The following is a 26,016-nucleotide window of genomic DNA, read 5'->3' as shown; positions in this document are numbered from 1 at the left end:
TAAGGATAAGTGATTTCTTTTTTCTTCTTTCTACTCGTCTTTATTTTCAGAATATTTTTGAATGAGCAGGTATTATTTTTACAGAGAATCAAACAACAAATCTAATTAAAAAATTGTTTTAAATAAATCATATTTATTAATTGCATATAGTAGAAGTAAATTTCTTTTCTGGAATGGTTCTATCCACTTTGGCTGTCTAATTTCCTTCTAGAATGCACTTATGTTCCTGCAAGAAGGATATGTTGATGCTATAATTACAACATATTACCACTGACACTATCTAAATCTCTAAAACATGATTTCATGGTTTTCTACAGCTTCCACAGAATAGAAGTAAAATATCCCAGGGAGTCATAAGAACAGAAAAGATAAAATGTAAACAGAAGCATCAAGTTCTTGACCTTTCAACAAAAATCAAAATTTAAAAGAGTTCAGCTTTCTCATTTGCACTTCTTTAGTCTGTCTTAGACTTAAAAAAAAAAAAATAGAATACGGCTACTGGCTTCACTCATAAACTCAGACACTCAAGTTGTCCATTCACCTGTTAAAAGAGAGAGTGCAGGTAGTAGCAGTAAAAGCTTCAAGCTGTTCCACAACATCCTTTGAACCCTGACCTAAGGGACCAACTCCGATAGTCTGCAGGTAGTTGGGTTTCTAGGACCATTCAGCCTCACTGCTGAGACTGTCAATAGAAGTGCCATTCTCTGATGTAGACAGCTTTGCACTAGGAGCTGGTCTAACAATCACATCACATAGTCTGCCAAACAGGAAAAGGACAGCATTCGGTCGTCAATGACCTGGGATAGAAGTGAACTTGAGACGGGGGCTAAAAAGCTCTACTTCTAACATTCATTACAATCAGTTCCTCCACCCCAAATGCTGTGTGTGTGCATCCGTCTTAAAGGAAGTTCAGCTTTGTTACAAGAAAAAAGATTATGCAACTACACAAATAAACCACAAGATGGCGCTAGCACCACAGTACAATAGCAGATGGAAAAGGCGTTCAACGCCCATGTCCTCACGTAACGTTTGGAACCTTATCCTGGTACATCATGTACTTGTTCCTTCTTTTTCTACTTATGAGACTTGGTCAAACATTTTATAAAGTGTGAGGACTCTTTTGTAGGCGTTTTTTGTTTAATTTTATTTTCTTAAGAAACAAACAATAATCTTAAACTTGAAAAACCCTCTACTAGTATTCCTCCCTTTGGGTTGGTTTGTTTTCCTAGAATATCCTGACATGACTCTGCTCTAGCTAACCTTACATGAATACTGAGGAAAGAAATTACCAGATCAATGTAAAAATATGAATTCTAATTTTAAAAGTGTTTTCAAATACATGAAGAGGGTGTTAAATTGATTTCTTATGGAAATGTGAAATTGGAGATGGGGGATTGCAAAGGATCATGGAGAAAACATAAGAAAGTGTGTTTAGACGATGTGATTCTGGCCCTGGTTCTAATAACAGTATGACTTGGGCAGCCCGGTGGCTCAGAGGTTTAGCGCCTGCCTTCAGGGTGTGATCCTGGAAACCTGGGATCGAGTCCCACATTGGGCTCCTTGCATGAAGCCTGCTTCTCCCTCTGCCTCTGCCTCTTTCTCTTTCTCTCTGTGTGTATCTCTCATGAATAAATAAATAAAATCTTTAAAACTAAAATAACAGTGTGACTTTAAGGTAAGTCATTTGGTCTTCCTCGTCGTCTTGCATTTCCTCATCTAAAAATAAGATGCCTAGATTCTAATTTCTCAGGACCTAACATTCCTAGCTTCCACTGAGACCCTAGAAGCCAAAAATGAACACCAGGAGGCTACAAGAGGCTAAATGTTCAGGATAATGGAGACAGGCGAATGAGCAGAATCATCAGGAATATCAACAATATAAAAAGGAACACAATGATGACAATTGTCTTCCCTTAACTTCTCACAATTATGAATACAAATTATAACCAGAATTTTAAATTCCTTTAAGTAGTTATTTTCTCAGTTACAAAGTGAAACCTATGATATGAGTCATTATAAACAGGAGACTATTATTTATTTTCAGATGCATTATTTGCTAAATACTAATAAACACTAAAAATACACTGAATTTTTATGCCAGTCATGACAGAGCAATTGGTACAAGACTAATCCTCCCACTCTAAACGACTATAAAAATGGACAAAATGTGTGTAATGATTGTTTTCAAAAACTACAATAGGCAGTGTAGAATTATAATCCTTTGGGGGAAGAGAAACACTTGAAATGAGCCTTACAATTGCTGTGGTTCTCAGCCTATAGGTACCTTTCAGACTACAGCATGGGGAGGTAGAGCCCAAATAGAGCATAGCATGTCACTGGGCCTAAGAGGCAGACACTGGAATTTGGGATTGAGATGGAGAGAATTTAGCAGGTTAATATAGAGAAAGGAGCTACACAGAAAAGGGGCTCCAGAAATCTATAAAAAGGTGAAAATGAATATATGGTTGAAAATGAATTTGCATATGCAGAGGGCAAGATCCCACAGAGAACAGGTATTGGGAAGCTATGGATGGCATGGAGCTTCTGGAGGGCAGCCAAACAGAGAGACAGAATTCTGACCAAACATAAGGTAGAGAGGTCATTGAATGCTCCAGTCACTCAAGTGGAAACCAAGAAGAACCATACCTCAAAAGTAGGTCTACTCTAGACATGTCCGAAAACATCTTAACAATAGACCTTGAGAGGATCAATCTAAATTGATAGTAAGTTACCTGCCTGCCCAAATAAAGCTCAACATTCTCAAAGAGTGCCTGGCTAGCTCAGTCAGGAGAACATGTAACCATTGATCTCAGGGTTGTGAGTTCAAGCCCCATGCTAGGCATAAAGCTTACTTAAAAAAAAAAAAAAGAAAAAAAATTCTCTAAAACATGCATTTTCATCAGAGGTGACATCATACCACAAAGGCAAAAATTGATTCTTGGGAGGATGTAGCTTTTTAGATATCAGAAAGACACAGGGCTCTCCAAAGGGTCATAGTATGTACAGATCTACAGTATATCTGTAGTGTTAAAATTTCATGAGGGTGGGAGGAGGAAGGGGCAATTTTTTAAAAATAAATTTATTTTTTATTGGTGTTCAATTTACCAACATACAGAATAACACCCAGTGCTCATCCTGTCAAGTGCCCCCCTCAGTGCCCACCACCCAGTCACCCCCATCCCCCCGCCCTCCTCCCCTTCCACCACCCCTAGTTCGTTTCCCAGAGTTAGGAGTCTTTATGTTCTGTCTCCCTTTCTGATATTTCCCACACATTTCTTCTCCCTTCCCTTATATTCCCTTTCACTATTATTTATATTCAGGAAGGGGCAAATGAAAAAAAAAGTCCAAAAAGGTTCCTTAGGAGGAGATAATGAAGAAAAGGTTGAGAATGCACTGCTCTAAAGGAAACCAACAAAATCTAGGCTTTTAACAATGTATGATTCACAGTACCAAGCATATGATAATAAAATTCCTAGATATGTGAAGAAGCAATGGAACAGAACAGAAAGCCTACAAGCTGACCTGGATATAATTCAGCTGGCAATGAGCACTCTATAGGACATTGTGGAACAATGTGACATATTCAGATCAGTGTGTTAGAAAGATAATTCGACACTGGTGCAGAGGGTGGTTTAGCACAGGAGAAGAATTAGGAGGAGGAAAGGCTACTACAAACATTGAGATGGAAAAATATGAAAGCTTCCAGTAATGGAGATGAAAGTGAGAGATAGTTAAGTTGCAGGATTGCTGATTCTCAGTGATCAACTGGATGTGCAAAGTGATGGAGAGGAAGAAATTAAATATAACTTGGAAGTGACTAGAATTTGTCAAATTTAAGTGTTTGTGTTTAAGGGACTCTGGAGTAAAGTAAGTAGTAAGAACTATGAATCTAGAGCTATAGAGGTCTGGGTTAGAAATGCAGGTTGGTATAGAAGTGGTCATTGAAGCCACAGGAGTGGATGCTGCCACACAGAATAAGATAGTGGGAGTAAGTGGAGAAGCCTGAAGAATCCAGTTGTCTCCAATAAAAACGTATTCAGTGTCAAAAAAAAAAAAAAAAAAAAGAATCCAGTTGTCTGAGGAACAGGCAGAGGAGGAGGAGGGACCAAGAAAAGAAAACAAGTAGACAAAGAAAGAAGTATCCAGCCGTCCTCTGCTCTTCCTCATTGGTGCAAAAATCCCCCAAAGTCTCAGTGTTACAAAGGGAACAGCACATCTGCTTCATTTGCAATAAATGTTGCAAATGGACATGAAGGACCATCTGTGCTATATTTCTTGGGGTTCAATGTTTCTAGGTGTATCACCATTAGAAAATGATCAAATATCTTTAAGAAGATATTCTTCATTCCCTTAAAAAACAAAAGAAATATAAAAAGGAAATACAAATCAAAAACGAATTATGTAAGTATTTTCTATATTCTGTTCAAATATCTCAGGCGATGGGGTACAGGAAAGTGAGGGAAGCTTTTAGAGACCACCCACTTCTCAAAGGCCCCCAATGGCTTCTCAACCAAACAGAGTAAAAGCCAAGGTCTTCATCATGCCCATGATGCCCTTGTAGATCTTTCTCCTGCCTCCCTCTGTAAACCTTTTCCTTTTTCACTCACGCCACAGAGAACATCCTAGCAAAAACAGCCACAACCACTGTGCTAGCCACTCTTACCCATTTACTTACTTTACAGTCATTTAGAGCACTCATCACTACCTGAAATTATGATATATATGTATTTGTTTATTTGTTTTTTGTCTTCCCCACTAGGATTTAAATCCCATGAGAACAAGAACTTTATCTTAATTACAGCTTTTTCCAAGCACTGAGGGCAGTGTCTCACACACAGCCAGGTTTGAGAATGAGGATGTGCTGAATGGCATCCAGAATCAACTGGCACCTCTTGGTTCTATCATGTGTAAAATGGGGAGAGTCATCCACATTGACTCTGTCTACTCTTCATACAATGAAATGAAGTGGTGTATGTTAGAGCACTTTATAAACCGTAAGTCACAGGGCGCCTGAATGGCTCAGTCATTAAGCATCTGCCTTTGGCTCAGGTCAGGATCCCAGGGTCCTGGCATAGAGCCCTGCGTCAGGCTCCCTGCTCAGCAGGGAAGTCTGCCTCTCCCTCCCCCACTGCCCCTCCCCCTGCTCACTCTCTCTCTCTCTCTCTCTCTCTCTCTCTCTCTACTCTCATTCACTCTCTCAAATAAATGAAATCTTAAAACTCTAAGTCACTATACCATGGAAGGTGGGGGCTGATAGTGGTAAAGCATGCTTTCTGACACAGGAGAAGAAAGTTGTGCTAACAATTATACACATAAACACATGAATTTTTAATGATAGCCTGGAGAATAAATGTTCAGATCATAGTCACTGGTTCCATTTTCCTTTAGAACAGAAAATATGCCTAAAAAATACTTACCCAAGCATACAATATTCAAATATCTAAAGGACTCTAGCCAGATTATACTCCTTAGGAGACAAAAAAAACTGAAGATTGAGCTAATTGACTTATAAGCAATAGAAGGGATTTAATTTCTGAAAAAAAAAATAGGAAGATTAAAACTACATTCAGTGTTATGAGCTAAATTGTGTCTACCTCAATTCATATGTTGAAGGACTAACTCTTGCACCTCAGAAAGTGAATGCATTTGGAGGAGAGTTAACTGAGTTACAACAAGGTCATTAGGTCATTGGGCTCTAATCCAATGTGACCGGTCTCCTTACAAGAAGAAGAAATCTTTCGATGGACATCGAGGCTCCCTCCACAGTTTGGCTATTGTGGACATTGCTGCTATAAACATTGGGGTGCAGGTGTCCCGGCGTTTCATTGCATCTGCATCTCTGGGAAATGAACTAGGGGTGGTGGAAGGGGAGGAGGGCAAGGGGTGGGGGTGAAATGGTGACGGGCACTTAGGGGGCACTTGATGGGATGAGCACTGGGTGTTATTCCGTATGTTGGCAAATTGAACACCAATAAAAAATAAATTTATTATTAAAACATAAAATAAATAAAATAAAATAAAATAATGAAATCTAAAAGATTAAAAAAGAAAAAACAAGAAGAAATCAAAACAAAGACACAAGCAGAGAGAAGACCATGTGAAGACCCAAGGAGAAGATGGGCATCTCCAAGCCAAAGCGAAAGGCCTCAGAAGAAACCAACCCTGCTGATTTCTTGATCCTAGACTCTCAGCCTCTAGAACTGTGAGAAAATAAATTTCTGTTGTTTAAACCATCTGGTCTGTGGTACTTTATTATGGCAGCCCCTACAAACTAATAGAGTTAGTGATTTTAAAAACCAAGAAATAAATCTTTAATAAAGGCATTTCACAAAGATGAGGTTAGCAAACTTAAACGACCCTCATAAATACTTTACTTTCATCATTTAAATTGAAACATTAGGGGATCCCTGAGTGGCTCAGTGGTTGAGCGCCTGCCTTCGGCCCAAGGCGTGATCCTGGAGACCTGGGATCGAGTCCCACATCGGGTTTCCTGCATGGAACCTGCTTTTCCTTCTGCCTGTGTCTCTGCCTCTCTCTCTCCATGTGTCTCTCATGAATAAATAAATAAATTTTTTAAAATAAATTGAAACATTAATTTTTATTATAATTGTCTAAGTATAAATTTGAGTTGTCAAGTTCTCAAATCAATTTAATTTTCTCGCTATATCTAATATTCTTGCTAAGAGAACCCACCTTTCACAAAGCAGTTAGAGAAGGTTTTATCTAGCACAGAGCACAGGAGCTAGGCAATTATATTTCTTTTTTTCTTTTCCAACATTTTTTTTTTTCAAATTTATTCATGAGAGACAGAAAGAGAGAGGCAGAGACATAGGTAGAGGGAGAAGCAGGCTCCCTGCAGGGAGCCTGATGCGGGACTCGATCCCAGGACCCCAGGATCATGCCCTGAGCCAAAGGCAGATGCTCAATCGCTGAGCCACCCAGGCATCCCACATTTCACTTCTGAATTTAGGCCCATTGTGGATTCCAATTTTTTATTTTTTAATTAATAGAAACACAATTTAAAAGGCAATTGCATCAGAGTCGCAGATAGAGCCTATCTCAACTTCATAGGAAAATATCCATCTAAATATAAAATAAACATGCATAACTACAAATCACCCTATCTCCAGATCCTAGGGGGATTTCTACTAGGTCTGGTAGCACCATAGCCTAGAGGCTCAGCCTCTGTAAGTGAAACACCTAAGGCAGGAAGAGAGGCAGAAACATCTTATAAATTCTTGAATTTCTTTACAAATTTGGACCCCAGGGTCAGAAATGAAATTGATTCACACACCAAGACATGACTCCTCCATGACTTACAGGTAAAGCTCAGATCTTTCTTCACCTGTATCTTCTTTTTTTTTCAAGTAGTAAAATATACATAATATAAAATTTGCCATCTGAACCATTTTTAAGTGTACAGTTTAATAGTGTTAAATATATTCACATGTTGAGCAACAAATCTCCAGAACCTTTCGTCGTGCAAAACTGAAACTTTATACTCATTAAACAACTGCCTATTTCTCCCTCTCTCCAGTCTCTTGCACCTGCCATTCTATTTTCTGTCTCTTAAATTTGACTACTCAATGTACATAACATAAATGGAATCATATACTATTTGTCTTTTGTGACTGGCTTATTTCACTTAGTGTAATGTTCTCAAGCATATCATGTTATGCCATGTCATAACATATGTTAGAATTTCCACCATTTTTAAGGCTGAGTAATACCCCATCATATGCATGTATCACATTTTGTTTATTCATTCATCTGTTGCTGGACACTTGCGTTGCCTCCATCTTTTGGTATCGTGAGTCATGCTGCTATGAACATGGGTGTGCAAATATAAAAACTCTGCTTTCAATTCTTTGGGATATACACTCAGAAGTGGAATTGCTCAGCTCTCTCTTTTATACACCTACTATTTGCTAATTACTAACAATTTCAACATTATATGTTTAAATTTATATACTTAGATTTGCTATGAAGTAGGTAGAGTTGAAAGACACATAGGAAGAAAAAGCTAAATATTCTCATGGGGCAACTGGTATAAAGGACCACTTGTATAAACTATTAATTGAATCCCTTTTGTCCTTTTGGTGGGAGGAGTGTAAGGTATCCTTTAAAGACTGTAATAGAGTCCATAGTGTCTAGCCCAGGAAAAAAGTGCACATAGAAATGGACATCCAAAAATACCTATATAATTTCAGGACATTCATGGGCTCCTGAAGTCCATCTGCATCAGAAAGGCTGCCAACTAAGAAAGGCCCAAAATTGAGTTTCAAAATTCTAATAATTGTTAAGTATCAACAGATACTATTTAAACTCAGAGGACAACATGCTTTGGATCTGTGAGTCATGAATCCAACATACTTCATATTCCATCATTAGCTAGCTCTTCAAGAATTTTTAGCCCCCACCCCCACACTCCGAGCCATAAACAACAAAAGCCGGGCCTATCTCTTACACCAGCTCCTAGAGATCATGCATGTCAGGCTAACTGAGGCATGTGAAGGAAACAATAGAAAACACAGGTGAAAACTCAGTTGAGAGACTGGTAAATATCAAAGGGTGAAATCTGACTCACAAAATCTGTTTCAAGTTTGCCCATTTCTTGCTTGTAGCTTCGCATCCTGTTGCTGTACATTCCTCGACTTTGAGGTGGTATCTCTCGGACTTCCAGATCCATCTGTTCAAGCTGGCAGGGTAAGAGGAAAATGTGACTTCAACCATATGTTTATACCTCATTTGGCCAGACATTTAGAGCTGAAAGGATTTAATCCCAATTTCTCATTTTATACCTGAGGGGCCAGGCAGATAGAGCTAGCTGCCCATGATCAAGTAATATTGGGGCTGCTTCTGTGCTTCACTTTTGCTTAGGTCAACAAACAAATAGTTCCTGAGTGCTTGCTAGTGACATGAAGAGTGTAAAAGCACTCATGTTGTCAAGAATGTTTTTTTTTTTTTTAAATATGTATCAATTCAAACATTCTCAAATATAACAACTTTAATACCTTTAGTGTGTCCTATCCTTCAATCCAACCCCACCTGGTTTGGTCTTCTGGCCCCAAGCCACCAGGACTAAAGGAATATAAAATAAACCAAACCATTTATTTCTACCCTTAATCTATAAAATGTCAGCCCAGCCTTAGTTATTTGGTAAAAATTCTTCTGGAAATTCTTTTCTGATTAGGAAATCACATGCCAACCAATATGTGATCTCAACATCCAGCCTAACTCCTAACTTTATACCATGTTGACATGGCATTAAATGAAAACAGTAATCTGCTAAATTACATAAAGCTCACTGAAATCATAGCAGCATACTTTTCAATAATCTGGAATTAATAACACTTTGGATAGAACACATGCACATTTAATAAGAGGCAATACAGAAATAGTGTGATGGTTAAGAACATAGGCTTTCGGGATCCCTGGGTGGTGCAGTGGTTTGGCGCCTGCCTTTGGCCCAGGGCGCGATCCTGGAGACCCGGGATCGAATCCCACATCGGGCTCCCGGTACATGGAGCCTGCTTCTCCCTCTGCCTATGTCTCTGCCTCTCTCTCTCTCTCTGTGTGTGACTATCATAAATAAAAATAAAAATAAAAATAAATAAATAAAGAACATAGGCTTTCGAGTCAGACACCTGCGTCCACATGATAGGCTCCACTATGTACTCACTGTGCAGCCTCGGACAGGTTTATTAACTCCTCTGGCCCTTACTTTTCTCATTTCTAAAAATAGTATGTCTTTTGTAGGACAGCTGTAAAGATTATATGTTCTAATTCCTCTAATGTGCTTACAACAGTGTCTCTTGCTTGGTAATCACTGGATGAATGTTAATAATAGTAAAGATGATTACTGATGATGCTGAAGAAATATACCAAGTACAGACACAAGGTATTAGAGGCAACTTATTTATAACTGGCATTGAAAAATAAAAACCGCCACCAAAAGCAATTTGGCTCAGGCCATGTCAAATAAACTCACATCCAAAAATGCTGCTATATATTTTACCTTTTAAAACATTCTAATGAATTACTTGCATGACTAACTAATAAAACTCTTACTTGTCCAGCATTAGAGACTGAATAACAATAGTAGCTCTCAGATAAACCATGTTTCAATTCACAGGCCTTAATTTTTATTAAAGAGAGAGAGAGAAAAAGAGAGAGAGAGAGATTGAATTAGCCTTGATTTAAACAGTGACTATTTTATATGATTACCATGTCTCAACAAAAATGTGAAGCACCAATAAATTAAACAGTTACTCAGAAAGGTAATTTTTAAAATACTTCACTGGGGGTGTCTGGGTGGCTCAGTCAGTTGGGCATCTACCTTCGGCTCTGGTCATGATCACGGGGTCCAGTGATTGAGCCCCGTGTTGGGCTCCCTGCTCCGTGGGGAGTCTACTTTTCCCTCTGCCTCTGTCCCTCCCCCTGTTTGTGCACTCTAACAAAAAAAAGTTTTAAAAATTAAAAAAAAAATTCTCTGAAATCATCATTAAGTACCTAGTTCTAATAAGATGAGCAGGATCATCCAAGTAACTGCCTAAGTACATATAAGTGAAAATCTGAGAGTTAACTACACTTCTGCTTATAGCACTTTATAAACACACTGAAAACAAAATTAAAAGCAGATAAGAAAGAAAAAAAGGAAACACACTATAAGCAATTTCAATGAAACCAGAAATACGGCTAACATGAACATGTTTTGTGTTGTTACAACATTCAGACGGCCAACATGAAGGGGGAGACATGGTAATCACAAGACAAACAGTGTCCGAGAGATTAATACAAAGCAGTTGTTTGGCAGAAATACAAGTAATCTTAATAAGTGAAATAAAAAAGAAGTTTTTCTGCCACGATCCTCATCCAAAGGAGAGGATGTAATGCAATAAACAGTGTCCTTAACAAGGATGTCATCGAAATTAAGTAAATCAGCTGTCTGATCATTTTAAACAAGTAGAAACACATATCTTAGAACTTTGGTGTTGGTCATGACTGGGGATGACTTCAAGCTCCATGAGGGTCTAAATATGTTTTACATTTCTTGGTACAGCAAAATCTTGGTTATTAGGAAATCAGCTTTCTAACATCATTGAGTACACTGATGGCTCAACAAGCCAAAACACAGATTCTTTTTTTTTTTTTTTAAGATTTTATTTATTTATTCTTGAGAGACAGAGACAGAGAGAGAGGCAGAGACACAGGCAGAGGGAGAAGCAGACTCATGCAGGGAGCCCGACGTGGGACTCGATCCCGGGACTCCAGGATCATGCCCTGGGCCGAAGGCAGGTGCTAAAGTGCTGAGTCACCTGGGCTGCTCCAAAACCAGATTCTGAGGCAAAAGAACTGCTCCTGGGAACTCAGCAACAATATAAGAGGTCAACTCAAGATCCAAACAACTGTACTGTACTATTTATGGTGATCTTGCCAGCAGGAAGGAATGTCCTGACCGGCAGCGCTGGTCTCTAGAGGTCAGTCTTTTTACGTCAAGGCCAGGAAGCATGAGAGAAATAGTTGAATATAGAAAGAAAAGAAAGTAAGGAGAAAAGCATTTGCTAAAAGGGAGAAACTTTCAAAAGAGAGGCAAACATTTGAAGCAGAGGAGTTGGAAGCAAAGCTGCCAGGGCAACAGCACTGCAGATGAGATGTTGATCTTGGGGGCATAGAGGTCATGCGACATTTTGACAGCTAGAAAAGAGCCAGTGACAAAGACAGAGCAGTGGCAGCAGCTTGCTACCTTGGCCCTCAGAGTCACAGAGAGAAGGTCTGCTGTGCTATGGGGAATGACAGCCACCTATTTCTTCAGACCCCCTAAAGTGGCAGCTCCTTGTGTATGACTCTGTTAACAAAAGTCAGTCAGTCAAATAAGCTTGGAAATGCTCCACACTTTATATACCTCCTATGAATCTCCTTCTTAGAGATTCATAATGCCTCTCAGCCTCTTTAAGGGGCCAAGAAGATTCTGTAGCAAAACAACAACTGAAAAATATGCCAACCCCCAATTCTATTTAAGCTAGTCAGTTTCCCAAACTTACTTGAACTAGTAACAGCAGTCACAAGAAACACACTTAGGGAACTGTTCTAGTACATGAGTAAGTACATACCAAAGGAACACCATGCAGTGCCCTTCAGTATTTAGGAAAGCAACATTCTTATTCAAGACCATGATGCAGTAACAAGCAGAGTCGTACTTGTAATACTTGGCTTTAAAACCGAATAGTGGACAGAACATGAGAGACTCCTAATTCTGGGAAACGAACTAGGGGTGGTAGAAAGGGAGGTGGGCGGGGGTTGGGGGTGACTGGGTGACAGGCACTGAAGCGGGCACTTGATGGGATGAGCACTGGATGTTATTCTATATGTTGGCAAATTGAACACCAATAAAAAATAAATTTATATATATAAAAAAAAACAGTGGGACATAAAACCTTTTAATACTCTTTGTTCCTTGATTTGCAAGTCTGTTTATATCAGAAAGTTGTGGATGAGCTAGAGCTCTGAGTTTACCATATTTAAATACAAGCCCGCAATCCACCATTTGCTGGTGTGGGACTTCAAAGTTACTTAATCTTTCTAGGCCTCGGTTTCCCCATCTACAAAATGGGGGCAATAAGAGCACTGAGAATCCCTCCTCCGTGTATCTCTCACACTCCCGCATGTCTTGCTGGATGTGCCAAGAATGCAAGGCCCTGACAGCTCCTTTCTCAAGCCATTCCTCAGGGTTGTATTCACACAGAGCAACCCTGGGGGAGGAAATCTTGCGTCCCTCTGGGAAAAACAGCAAGCTTGCTCACAGGCTGCTACGAAGCTCAGGGCATTTCCCAGGCTCCAGGTTCCATCCCTAGCAGGTATTCTGCTGTGTTAGGCAGTCTTCCTGGTGAACCTGCATCACCCTGTGGGAACTGGGGCTCAGGAACCTTGGGCAGCACCTTCTGTTGTCATAGAATTCTTTTGTCTCTGATCTAGAAATCTCCTATCTTCCGCCAACATCGATGAAACTGTGGCAAGCACAGTAGGGGAACATCTCAGATCCTTAACACTTTCTGATGAATAGCATTTGTCTCACAGGCCTTGTGTGAAAATTAAATATTATAAAGCAAGTAGTATGCTTAACCCAATGTTTGGTACTCAGTATGCTTTTAACAAGTGTGAGCTATTTCCAGCTACTATGAAAAGTATTACAAAGGAATAAAAATTAAAAGTAGACCTTTAATGAATCACCTTTATTAAGAAGAATAAAATCCCAAGAAACTATTAATTCTCTTCATTTTAACTGGTGAAGTCCAAATTATAAAATGCTAATCAGAAATGTTTCACAGTTCTGCATAATATAAAACAGGCTAGAGGAAGGCGTCAGCAGAAATGGCTCTGGTTGTAAGTTAAGACACATGACCAAGTCTGTACCTACCAGTTCTCTTGCTTCTTCGAGCTGTTTCTCCACATTTGCAACCATTTGCTTCTTCTCATCTGAAACAAAAAATCAATACCAAGGAATTGCTAAGAATACAAGTAAATTTAAATGAAAACTTCTATTTTTATATACCTTTTCCTTTCTAGTCAGAGTAGAGAATTACCACATCAGGCAAATGACTGGATCATTCTTTGGTGGGTTAGGAACCACTTTTTCCCACTGATGTGGAGATATATAATATATAATCCTACGGGGGATCCCTGGGTGGCGCAGCGGTTTAGCGCCTGCCTTTGGCCCAGGGTGCGATCCTGGAGACCTGGGATTGAGTCCCACATCGGGCTCCCGGTGCATGGAGCCTGCTTCTCCCTCTGCCTGTGTCTCTGCCTCTCTCTCTAACTATCATAAATAAATAAATAAAAATTAAAAAAATATATATATATATAAAATCCTACGGAGTACCTAATTATAAAAAGATGCCATAACATTTCCAAGAGAAAACAAAAAATTAGTTTGTCTTTAGGAGAAACTGTATCAACTGCAGCAGATTCAGTGCTTGCACGAGAAGTGTTCAGAGTCATGACTTTAATAAACTGGGAATAAATGACTTATGAATACAATTTTTTAAAAAAAGTTTTATTTATTTATTCATGAGAGACACAGGCAGAGGGAGAAGCAGGCTCCCTGAAAGGAGCCCTATGTGGGACTTGATTCTGGATCCCAGGATCACTCCCTGAGCCAAAGGCAGACGTTCAACCACTGAGCCACCCAGGCGTCCCTTATGAATACAATTTAAAAGTCACATGGGTTAAATGTGTGATGGGTTAAGGAGTGTACTTGCAGAGATGAGCACTGGGTGCTGAATGTACGTGATGAATCACTAAATTCTACAGACAATACTAATAGTACATTGTATATTAACTAACTGGAATTTAAATAAAAACTTGGGGAAAAAAGTCACATACCACAACAATTCCTGAAAATGGGCATGATCTTACGATCCTTTAAAAGACTGTAGTTTGATTAAGAATTTAGGGTAATAATAAAAAAAAGAATAGGGTGTAATGAGGGTCACCTGGGTGGCTCAGTCAGTTAAGTATCTGCCTTATGTTCAGGTCATGATCCGAGGGTCTTAGGATCAGCCCCACGTCAGGCTCCCTGCTTGGCAGGAGACTGCTTCGCCCTCTCCTCCCCACTTGCACTCTCTGCTGCTATCTTTGTCTCTTTCAAACAAATACATAAAATCTTAAAAAAAAAAAAAAAAAGAATTGGGTGTAATGTAAGAAATATTTGAAGTCAGGACTATTGATTCTAAACCCAAAGTCACTACTTACTTGCTGGTTATGGGATCCTGAATTAGAAACTTTTTTTCTGAGACTCAGTTGGTACTTCCTAAAATGGACATTTAAAATGTCTAACTCTTTCTAGCTCAAAAAGCTGATGCAAGTAAAATTACTTCTAAAATTATGAAGTGCTCTTGGCAGGATGAGCACTGGGTGTTATGCTATATGTTGGCAACTTGAACTCAAAAAAAAAAAGTAAAAAAAATAAATAAAATTATGAAGTGCTAAGTCTCTGTATGTAGTTTATTCAAGTTCTACCACTATTAAGTTATAACCCAATTGTAGTTACCTTTCCTGGGAGAGACATGTTCCAGCAGGTTTTTCCAGTTTTTTTCAGAAAACTTCTCACTCCCATTCCAAAACAATCAGTCCATTTATTCAGAGACTACACGTAAGTTTTGTGCTAAGCAAACATATTGACCATTTATGGTTTTGTGTCTAGCACCCTTCTTTTCTCAGGCAATAACCCAATTTTTTTGAGGCTCTCCTCTCCACCAAGGAGGTGGATGAGAGATGCAATCTCTTTTTATGACCTGTTCCTTTGGTCATAGTGACTTAGCAAAGCACGGGCTTCTCCCAGGCTGAATCAATCCCAGTAGCTCAATACCTCTTGCCACATTGGTCTGGTGGTAGAAGTGGTATAGGCATATAACTCAGGTAGACCAATCAATATCCTAGAGCAACAGCAAAGTCTTTTCCTCTCTCTTGGTAGAGTTATGATGACATCAGTCTAGAAGCTGTTGGCATCCATTGTTCTAGCTATAAGGAGAGCCATCTTATAGTGGTTAAGAATGAAGTCTATATTGAGAAAGAAACAAAGCTGAGGGATAGGTAGGTAGGTAGATAGATTTAGTTTCTCATTCCAGATAACTCTGAAACAGGTTTTGCTCGACTTTATCATGATTTGTTTTCTTGAACTAACAGATTTCTTTTTTTTTTAATTTTTATTTATTTATGATAGTCACACAGAGAGAGAGAGAGAGAGAGAGAGACAGAGACAGAGACATAGGCAGAGGGAGAAGCAGGCTCCATGCAGCGAGCCCGACGTGGGATTCGATCCCGAGTCTCCAGGATCGCGCCCTGGGCCAAAGGCAGGCGCTAAACCAATGCGCCACCCAGGGATCCCTAGATTTCTTTATTTAAATTTAGGTTTTGGGATCCCTGGGTGGCGCAGCGGTTTAGCACCTGCCTTTGGCCCAGGGCGCGATCCTGGAGACCCGGGATCGAATCCCACGTCGGGCTCCCGGTGCATGGAGCCTGCTTCTCCCTCTGCCTGTGTCTCTGCCTCTCTCTCTCTCTCTCTGTGTGACTATCATAAATAATAAATAAAAAAAAATTAAAAAAAATAAAGTTAGGTTTTGGGATGTCTTGGTGGCACGGTCAGTTAAGCATCTGACTCTTGGTTTTGGCTTGAGCCATGATCTCAGGGTCTTAAGATCAAGACCCACATTGAGCCCTGTGCTCAATGTGGAGTCTGATTAAGACTCTCTTTCCCTCTCCCTTTGCCCCTCCCCACTGCATGCACAATCTCTCATAAATAAATAAATAAATAAATAAATAAATAAATAAATAAATAAATAAATATCTTGAAAGTTAGGTTTCTGTGAACCTAATGATGATCAACTAATACAACAAACTAGATTAGTCATGAAGCTTGAAATGAGTATAATATTCAGTAGATGACTAGCTCTTCAGAAGGCTTGACAATACTGAACCCCTAATTTATTTGCTCCTGGTACACGTCAATCTGTCCAACATCTCCACACGTTATAGCAGAGCACACTGTTTTTAAGCCAGAGCAGAATATGAAATAAGACAAGTCCAAGCATCTTGGACCAAGAGTGAGATTATGCATTTACACAGTGGAAGGAACATCTGTTTCCTGTAAGGTGTTCATTTGTTAGGAAAGTCCATGCTGGACCTCCAAGACTAATAAGCACCAGTTTTTCTCATAAACAAAACAAAACAGAGGAAGAAGCCTTCCTTGTCCTGTATTCGCCTTTGTTACCAATTTCTCTCTCTTCTATCCACAGTCATGTTTTCCTTCCTCATCTCCCCATTTCCTCCCAGTAATCTCACTCTCACTTCCGTCAGCCCACTGAAATGACTCTAAATCTGATGACTTTTCCTTTGCCCAAACCAATGGACATTCTCTGGTCCTACTTTCAATTAATCTTGTAGCATCTGACATTCTGTTCCTCCCATCCTATCACTTTTTCTGCTCCTGGCTTCCAGGAGACTCTGATTTTCTGATCCTCTCACACATTCACTTCTGACTCAGGGTCCTCTGCCAGCATCCTTTGCTTCCATTTATCCTCCAACCTGTCGGTATTCCTGGGAGTTCAGACTATGATCCATGTCCCTGGACAATTTCATCCACTCCCATTTTTAAGCTGTCATATTATACATTTATGATCCCAAGTCTTTATCTCTAATCCTGATATATTTCCAGGACCTAAGACCTTTAATCCCAATGCCTATGCCCAACTCCACTGTGACTGCCTGGCAAACTGCTATGCAAAACTTGCTTCAGAAATCATCACCTCTTCGAAGCCTTTCCTAATCCAACAAGAGAGTTAGCCACTCTTTCTTACAGAAAACACCAACAACTCCTATCTAATTTCGATATCTCTTACATATACAGGTCTGATTCATCTTCTAGGTTGGGGGTTTTAATCATGTCTAAATTATCTTTATAGTCCTAAAATCTAGCACTGAGACTGTCATATGATTAGTTCCTTTTTTTTTAGATTTTATTTATTTTTTCATGGGAGACACACACAGACGGAGAGATACAGAGAGGCAGAGACATAGGCAGAGGGAGAAGCAGACTCCTTGCGGGGAGCAGGATGTGGGACTTGATCCCCAAATTCCAGGATCACGACCTGAGCCAAAGGCAGATACTCAACCACTGAGCCTCCCAGGCACCCCATATGATCAGTTCTTGAAAAATGATGGTTAATTGAATAAACAATGTAGGACGGTAAAAACATTTACAAAAGAAGTTATGCTGCCAACCACCCTGCTTTCCCTGTCTTCATACCAGCTCCTCTCTACCACTTAATCTTACTAAAATGTGGCTTTGATTGCATCACTTGAGCCCAGCAGTGAAGGTCCTCCACATTCCAGATCCAACAACCTTTTTTTTTTTTTTTTTTTTTTTTTTTTTTATGATAGTCACACACAGAGAGAGAGAGAGAGGCAGAGGGAGAAGCAGGCTCCATGCACTGGGAGCCTGACATGGGACTCGATCCCGGGTCTCCAGGATCGTGCCCTGGGCCAAAGGACAGGCGCTAAGCCGCTGCGCCACCCAGGGATCCCTCCAACAACCTTTTTAACTTTATTTCCAACTACTACCTGTCCAGTGTGCATGCTACACGCTAACCAGACAGACTATTCATTATTAGCCAAACACCACCCCCACCCTCTCTCTCTCCCTTATTCCTGCTAACATTTGTTTTAAGCTACCATTTAGGGTTCTTTGGTTGAATTGATTCTGGCTAACCTAAGCCAAAAAATGGGATTTATTAGAAAGATGGTTGTTAGAATTAGAGGGGGAATCTTATTAGAATAAAATGGAGTTGCTCATAGAGTCAATTTTAAAAATGAGCCCCCAGATTCAGAAAGGACAGTTGCTAGGCTGGCTAGTCAGGAACTCACTGACAGTCCTTGCAAAAGGAGAGTCTTGAGCAGCAATGCGATGCTCTCTTCTTGGTTCAGTCTGTCCAAAATTTGAATCCCAGCAAACATTCTCTGAATATGCGCACGTTGACCTGAATTGGGCACAGGGGCGGCCTGTCAATTCCACCAAGACTGGGTTTAGGTAGTTTCTCACTGGAAAACTAAGGTGCTGCTCTCAGAAGACAGCATAGAAGGCTTCTGGAGAATCCAAAACAACAGATACCCACCGCACCCACTTACCATACCTTTCCCCATTTTTGTCTGTTAAATCCCATCTCTCCTCAAGGTGATTTCCTGGGACAGATCTTATCTCCTCTGAATTCCCAGACCTCTAGTGGCCTCTGATGGTCACGAGAAGGTGCTTTCTGTACTTTCCCCCTCACCTTCATTTTCAGCTCCTTGGAGGCAGGGATCACTCTTGACATAGCTCTGCCCTAACTCTGAATTTAGCCCTCTCCAGTGTTCCGCACGTTAAGAGAAGAACGAAAAGGTTATGATTTAGGAGGAAAGCATGAATGAGGAAGAAGGAAAAGAGACTGAATGAGATGACCTTGGAAATAATCTTTCAACATTAAGTTTTGGCAGCCTTCTAGCACTATTCCTATGTAATTTCCAAGAGAGCTTCATGCTTTCCACACCAAATGTCATCCCCTTTACAAATGGCACGTTCCTAGGACTCAGAACTCCATAACTAACAGCTATCATTATTTTCACAGGGCTATGTGTTGAACATTATCACAGCCAATCCTCAAAACGGCCCTTGAGAAATACCAGTATTATCCCATTCTCAGGCAAGTACATAAACACAGAGTGATTAATTTCTCCAAAGTTAAACAGCTAATAAATTGCAGAGTTGGAATTCCAACAAGGTCTGCTGCCCAGAACTGAGCTCTTAACCTCTGATGTACTATATAAAATACACTAAACAAATTTCATCACCTTTTTTTTTTTTTTTTTTTTTTTTGGCAAACGGACTTGACGAATGCTGGTATACACGTAAGTCTTTGCAGAGTATGATCTCTTCTTATGCACTCAATATTAACAGAAGTGTTTAGTGCTATACAAACAAATCTACATAGCATGTTTTGTTAGTATTAAAAGAAGTGCTTAGTTAGCCTTGTACCCACCATCCCTCATAAAGTAGTATAAGTGTCAGAGCTAACTTGAATTCACTTACAGATACCTGTCTTTGTGCAATGTAGATACTTTTAGATAAAATAGCAGAAGAAACTATGTACTGGGAACTGTGGAGTAAAACCACTAATAGAGGAACTTTTTATATTAGAGAACTTAAAAATGGATATATTACTAATGCTACACTATATAGCATGGTAGAAAATGATCAATACTGAAACAAAGCCATTCTAGAATGATCTATATAATAATGGATCAGAGCTGGTGATAGCAATATGAACTCCTGTTTAGCTTATATCTGTAAGCTTACATATACAAATACTTATTAATATGTATATGTACATATTTACTGTACACATGTACTTCCTTATCTGTCAGCTCAGAGGGACTAGAAGCAATAATACTCCAATAGCAATGAGTTTACCTTGTATCCAGATCTTGTTTTTTTAAAGATTTTTTAAGGGGGGGGGGGGGGCTGTGAGAGAGGGAGAGAAAAGAATCCCAAGCAGGCTCCACACTCAACATGGAGGCTGACATGGGGCTTGAGCTCATGACCTTGAGATCATGACCTGAGAGGCAATCAAGAATCAGACTCTTAAAGCCACCCATATGCTCCTATATCTTGGGGGTTTTGTTCGTTTGTTAAATATTTTATTTATTTATTTGAGAGAGAGAGAGAGAGAGAGAGAGAGAGGAGAAAGAGAAAAGCAGAGGGAGCAGCAGGCAGAGGAAGAAGCAGTCTCCCCGCTGAGCAGGGAGCCCAAAGTGGGGCTCAATCCCAGGACCCTGGGAGCATGACCTGAGGTGAAGGCAGATGCTTAACCCACTGAGTCACCCAGGTGCCCCTAGATCTTGGTTTCTAACACCATTTCACAATAAATGGGAGTACGACTTGTAGAAATGACTGACTGTGGGACTGGAACAGGGAAAATACAAGATGCTATTGGAATATCTTATAATACTAGAAAGCAAGAAAGGGCTAAAAAGGAAAAACAAAAAAAACCAAAAACCAAACCTGAAATGATAGGGGTGTATCAAAGGACACAGAAGCCAGCTAAAAGGGCTTCCAAAGATTAAAGCTGGAATAATTTGAGCAACAAAATAAAGTAGTATTGGAATATAATACAAAGAATAAAATAAATATCATGAATCCACGGATATAAATGACCAAGTAAATGAAGAACAGACAATATCTCTTCTATAGAGAATTCCAAATGATTTACACAGATGTTAAACTTTCAAGGAGGTAAAATGTGATCCCAACTCCTGTGTGGGCTATGCATAGGATTTTCTTCCAAAGAGTATGGAAAAGAGGCAAAAGAGTAACTTTACAGTGGAAAAACCTGACAAACACTACCTTGGCCAGGTGATCAGTTAATTAGCATCAGTAGTGAGCGATTAAGTTATGTTATAGTATATTTTTGATATGTGATAAAAAAAATAGTGTTTTATTTCTGTGATCTTCTTCCCCCAATCCTATAACTCATTCTGATGAGAAAAATATTAGGCAAATCCCAACCGAGAAATATTCTATAATATATCCTACTAGTACTCCTCTAAACTGAAGTCTAGAGAAAAGCCTAAGAAAACTGTCATAGCTAAGAAAAACATAAGGAACCATAACTGCTAAATGTTTTGTAGTATCCTGACTGGATCCTAGAATACTGAAAGGACATTAGATAAAATAAACAGATAAACAAACATAAGGAAATCTAAACAAAGAATGGACTTCATTTAATTATAATATATCAGTACGGGTTCACTGGCTGCAACAACAAATGTATCATAGTAATATATGATGTTATCAATAGAGGAAACGAGGCACTGGATATTTAGGGGTTCTCTGTATTATCTTTGTGATTTTTCTATAAATCTATACCTGTTCTGAAATTAAAAGTTATTTTTAAAAAAATCAATGAAGGCATTATCAGCTTAATTACATTGTTGAAGGAAGAGCAGTCCCTCTGGGATTAGAGTGTGGGTATGGGATTAAAGTGTGTCAATTCAATTACTGCGCACATAAATTCTTGAATTAGGACTGGAACCATCTCTTCAACTCTAACTCTCTAGAACAACAGAAATGTAATGCATGCAAGTCACATGTATAATTTTAAATATTCTAGCATCTACATTTTAAAAAGTAAAAAGGAACAAATAAATTAATTTTAATATATGCACATTAAGTTTTAATAATCTAGCTCCATAATATCCAAAATATTATTTCACTCTGTATCCACATTTCAAGCACTCAGATACATGTGGATATTACAGCTCCAAAGCCACATACAAACGCAAACCACAGTATTCATAAGTAAAAGCTGACTTTTCTGAATTCTCCCACCTACAACTACTACAACTACAAATGCAAGAGAAAATTATGGAACATTTACAGCTTCTTCCATTCATGGCTATGCCTAGATAGTCTCCAAAAGCCTTCAAGGATTGACATAACTAATGCGAGAGACTTGAGCATTTTCTTCCAGAAAGGACACCTGTCTTGCTTCACAACTTTGATTTATCTCCTCTGCCTCCATCCTTGATATCCTGAGTTCAAAGTTCAATTCCATTTCATATCCAAAAAACCCTGATACTCATATCCTTTCAAATGTAGGCATTCAGCAAGAGAGATCCACCTAACTCTAGTCTAGGCAGAAAAGGAAGCAAGAATTGAGGTCCAAGTTTCCTAAGAATTCAATTAATATCACAGTCTGTGAAGCTGGGTCCTGACTAACCCTACCACCTGTCGTCTTCAGCAGTGGCAAGAATACTGCTAATAGCTAATTTATTCTGCACATTTTCTGGGAAAAAAATTGTGCTAGTGTGTTCCAGGCTTTCTTCCATTTGATTTTTTTACAACACTGTAAGGTTGAAGCAATTATCTCCTCTCCTGAACTTAAAGATGAAGGAAGCAGGCTTAGAGAGGCCAAGCGATTTGCCCAAGATTGCACATCTAGTAAGCAGCAGAGATTCTAAACAGATCCGATGTCACGTGTGAATCTTACAAGTGGTAGGAGTCACAAAAGACCATTATTCTCTCTGTAAATGAAGTAAGCAAATAATTGCAGAAGAACATTTAAGATTCTTGGGGATGCCTGCTTGTTGTAATGGAACCTCTGCAAAATATCCCCCATTTAGAATTCTTCACCAAAAGAAAAAGAACTTCATAATTAGTATTAGTTATGGTTTGCACCCATCCATTTTCTTGAGTTTATCACAGAACTCTAATCACTAAAATTAAATTTCAAATACAGTACCATAAGAATACTACCTAAGAAGGGACTGATTTGTTTCATTAATCCAGGTACTAAAATTAGTTAAATTCAAACACTTCAGTTTAAGAGCAAAGTCTTTTTATTGTTTAAAACATGTCACAGAATAAGATTTATTTTTTCAAGTGAAGTTTTAAGATACTCAATCTTTTCTATTCTCTCTGGTGATAACACTTTAATACATCATACATGCACAGCAGAGATTGAAGTTCATTATAATCAATCCTACTCACTCTACTTCAATTTAAATAAGTTAATAGGTTGGAGAAAGAACCGCTCTGGCTGCAAAGTTTGGTCCAATTTTGAACTTCTCAACTCAAGTAAATTATAGTTTATCTCCTCTAGATCAACCACTAATGCTATTCAGAAAGAGATTATAATTACTTTTAATTATACTTTTTAAATAGTGGTACATATTGTTAGTCCACAGACCTATATCTGAAATGCATAACGACATGGATATACTTTTCATTCATCCTTTTCTATTTATCAATTAGAAACAGATTATAAAGGGAGCAAGCATAAGTAACTATTAACAGGGAAACTACTACATTTTTAAAGAATTACTGTCATTCAATTAGTCAAATCAGTAAGCATTTTTCCATTGCCAGCTAAACAGTCTTCTTTCAATTCCACTGGAGCTCCTATGTTTGGGCTTTACATTATACCATATGCAAGGCCAAGTCAAGCCTTTATTTTTAAGGCACTTAAAGGTTTCCTTCTATATAGTAAGAATAGTTACATTAAAACATAAAGACAAGAAAAAAAAATCAATTGTAACAAAATCTGTTTTCTTAGAAACAGGTTTTACAACTTTGCACCCATGGATGACTTTGTTACTTTATATAAAACATCTTCCCAGTACAAAAATCTATTAGCCCAAATAGAAAATGCTTCTCTTTTAAAACTGTTACAATTAAAAATGAACAAAAATCCAACTAAAATCACAAGTCCTGAAACTCTGGGACTCAAGTCAAAGGAAGTAGTCTCCAGCAACAAGGATAATAAAAATCAAGATGGTCTTGGGCAGTGGAGAAAGGCAGAACTGAAGAGAAGAGGCGAGGTGATGTATCATGAAGTGATGAGGCCATCAGCTATTTTCTCCACAAAAATCTCTGAGGCAGCAGAGCTCGGTGATATATGCTACCTTGGTTTTCTCCTCCTGTTCCCTCACTTGGGCTCATAAACCTCTTTAAGACATCATCCACCTCTCCAGAACTAACTGGGACTTCAGGAGATGAGTGGGGTGTAAGTTCAGAGATCCTGGTTTCAAGCAAATGTCCCTATTAATAGAAAATAGGTGAGGGAAGGGGAAAGAAAAACAAATAAAGGAAGAAAATTATTTATAAACACGCACGTTTGGGGGAAGTAGGGAAAGGGAAATAGGAATGTCAACTTAGGTCCTGCAGAGATTACTGCTGACATCAAGGATTGACTAAGGAGGTGGGAAACAGGAAGCTGCCCACCAGTTCACAGATCAGTGAGCATCCCCTTTTCTACGCACTACACCCCAGAGCCAGGTAGGCCCAAATCCAGACGATGGTTCAATTTCCTTAACAAAACTAAGCTAAAAGTAGTAATCCTATCTGTAGCTAACCACTCAAGTTAAATCTGTATTTAGGGAAAGATAAATCCTAAACCAGTGTCTCACATAACAAAAAAAAATTACCAAATATCATATTCATCGGTTCATTTACTTTAACATTTTTTCTGAGCCCTTTCTAGGTAAATGCCAAGTTGACAGTTGAGCATGGAAAGTAAGTCATGCTAAAACACAAAAACAAGGGGAGCCTGGGTGGCTCAGCTGGTTAAGTGTCTGCCTTCAACTCAGGTCATGATCCCAGGTCCTGGGATGGAGCCCTTTGGCAGGCGGCTCCCTGCTCGGGGGGTGAGTCTTCTCCTTCTCCCTCTGTCCTTTGCCCCTGTGCCCATAGCTCTAATTAATAAATAAATAAATAAATAAATAAATAATAAATAAATAAATAAATAAAATATCAAAAAAATTTAAAAACCCACAAAAACAAAATCAAGAACACTTATAGGTAGGATACGTGGAATTTCTAAAGCGAGAAAAACTGTACCAGGTGTTACAGAAAATTGGGTTACGGTCTCCCAAGAAGGATGAGAAATAAGAAGTGGGGTGGAGGGGTGTGTGAAAGATACTAATAGCAGCTTGCACCAAAACAGGGCTTTTCGTATGTTAAATCATTTAATCTCCACAACTCCACGAGAGAGACGTACGGCTAGCTCTCCCCTACTGACCAAGAAGGAGAAAGCTGAGAGAGGTTTAACAAACTTTCCTTTGTTTTTTTTTTTTTTTTTTTTTTTTTTTTTTTTTTTTAATTAAGAAACTTTCCTAAGTGCCCCGACTTTTAAGTGACAGAGCTGGGATCCGAACCCTGGCACCGTGGCTCTTAACCGGCCTGTTCTGCCACCTGGGATACTATCATTGCTAACAAAACAACAGGACTGTGTATCGCAGACCCATGTTGTTGTTGTTGTTGTTGTTGTTGTTTTCTCAATTTTTTTTTTTTTTTTGGACCCATGATCTTGATGCATCCACTCGCTCCGTTTGAAAACTCGCATCTCCCTTTCACAAACGAGACAAAAAAACAACACGAAAACCGAGGACTCCGAGAAACGTGCCCAAGGTAGTGCAAGGGACGGGGCGTCCCGGCGCTCCACGAGCCAGCCCGGACGGTCCCTTAACCCTGCGCCGAGTGCAGCTGCGTCGCTCCGCGAGGGCCCCGGCACCACCTGGCGCCTTAGAGACGCTCCCCCGCCCCGCCCCCGAGCCTCGGCGCCCCCGGGGCCACCCCCGCCCGCCGGGTCAGGGCTCTCACCAGGTGGGAGTCGGGGGACCCTCGCAATCTTGCCGGTGATCTCTGCCGTGAGCACCGCGAAGTCCTGCTCGTAGCCTTCGAAGTCGGATGACATGGCGGCTCCGGAGTGACGGCCCCGGGCCGGAGCCCAGGTCGTGGCAGGGGCCACGCGGGACAGAGGAACGCGGTGTCAGGACCCCGGGAGGCGGCCTCGGGAGCAGAGCGGGGAGAACCGGGGACAGCTCCCAACCCGGCCGCTTCCTGGTTGTTCGTCGCAATCACAGTCCCCCCCACCCGCCCCGGAATTTGCCTTGGGTGCGTTGTTTTTTGTCCGCTCGGGCTTCAAGATT

The 26,016-nt window shown here is 39.7% G+C and overlaps 1 protein-coding gene across 11 annotated transcripts in view; it reads right to left on the bottom strand.

The window, feature by feature from the left end:
• The window catches only part of VTI1A (vesicle transport through interaction with t-SNAREs 1A), a 357,029-nt gene extending 331,067 nt beyond the window's left edge, over positions 1-25,962 (bottom strand). For 7 of the 11 annotated variants that reach the window (XM_038578805.1, XM_038578798.1, XM_038578804.1 and 4 more), the window contains exons 1-3: positions 25,688-25,961; positions 13,418-13,476; positions 8,588-8,698 (exon numbers count right to left, since the gene is read on the bottom strand). In XM_038578805.1, coding sequence (XP_038434733.1) covers positions 8,588-8,698; positions 13,418-13,476; positions 25,688-25,781 — 264 coding nt within the window. In that variant the 5' untranslated portion in view covers positions 25,782-25,961. Of the gene's footprint in view, positions 1-8,587; positions 8,699-13,417; positions 13,477-25,687 lie in introns of all 11 variants that reach the window. The other 4 variants (XM_038578806.1, XM_038578800.1, XM_038578799.1 and 1 more) reach the window with 2 other exon arrangements.
• Between the last annotated feature and the right edge of the window lie 54 nt (positions 25,963-26,016).

Source organism: Canis lupus, chromosome 28 (genome assembly GCF_011100685.1).
Source record: "Canis lupus familiaris isolate Mischka breed German Shepherd chromosome 28, alternate assembly UU_Cfam_GSD_1.0, whole genome shotgun sequence".
Lineage (NCBI taxonomy): Eukaryota > Metazoa > Chordata > Mammalia > Carnivora > Canidae > Canis > Canis lupus.
Note: the sequence above shows the minus strand (reverse complement) of the source record. Positions and strands in the feature narration are given on the sequence as shown.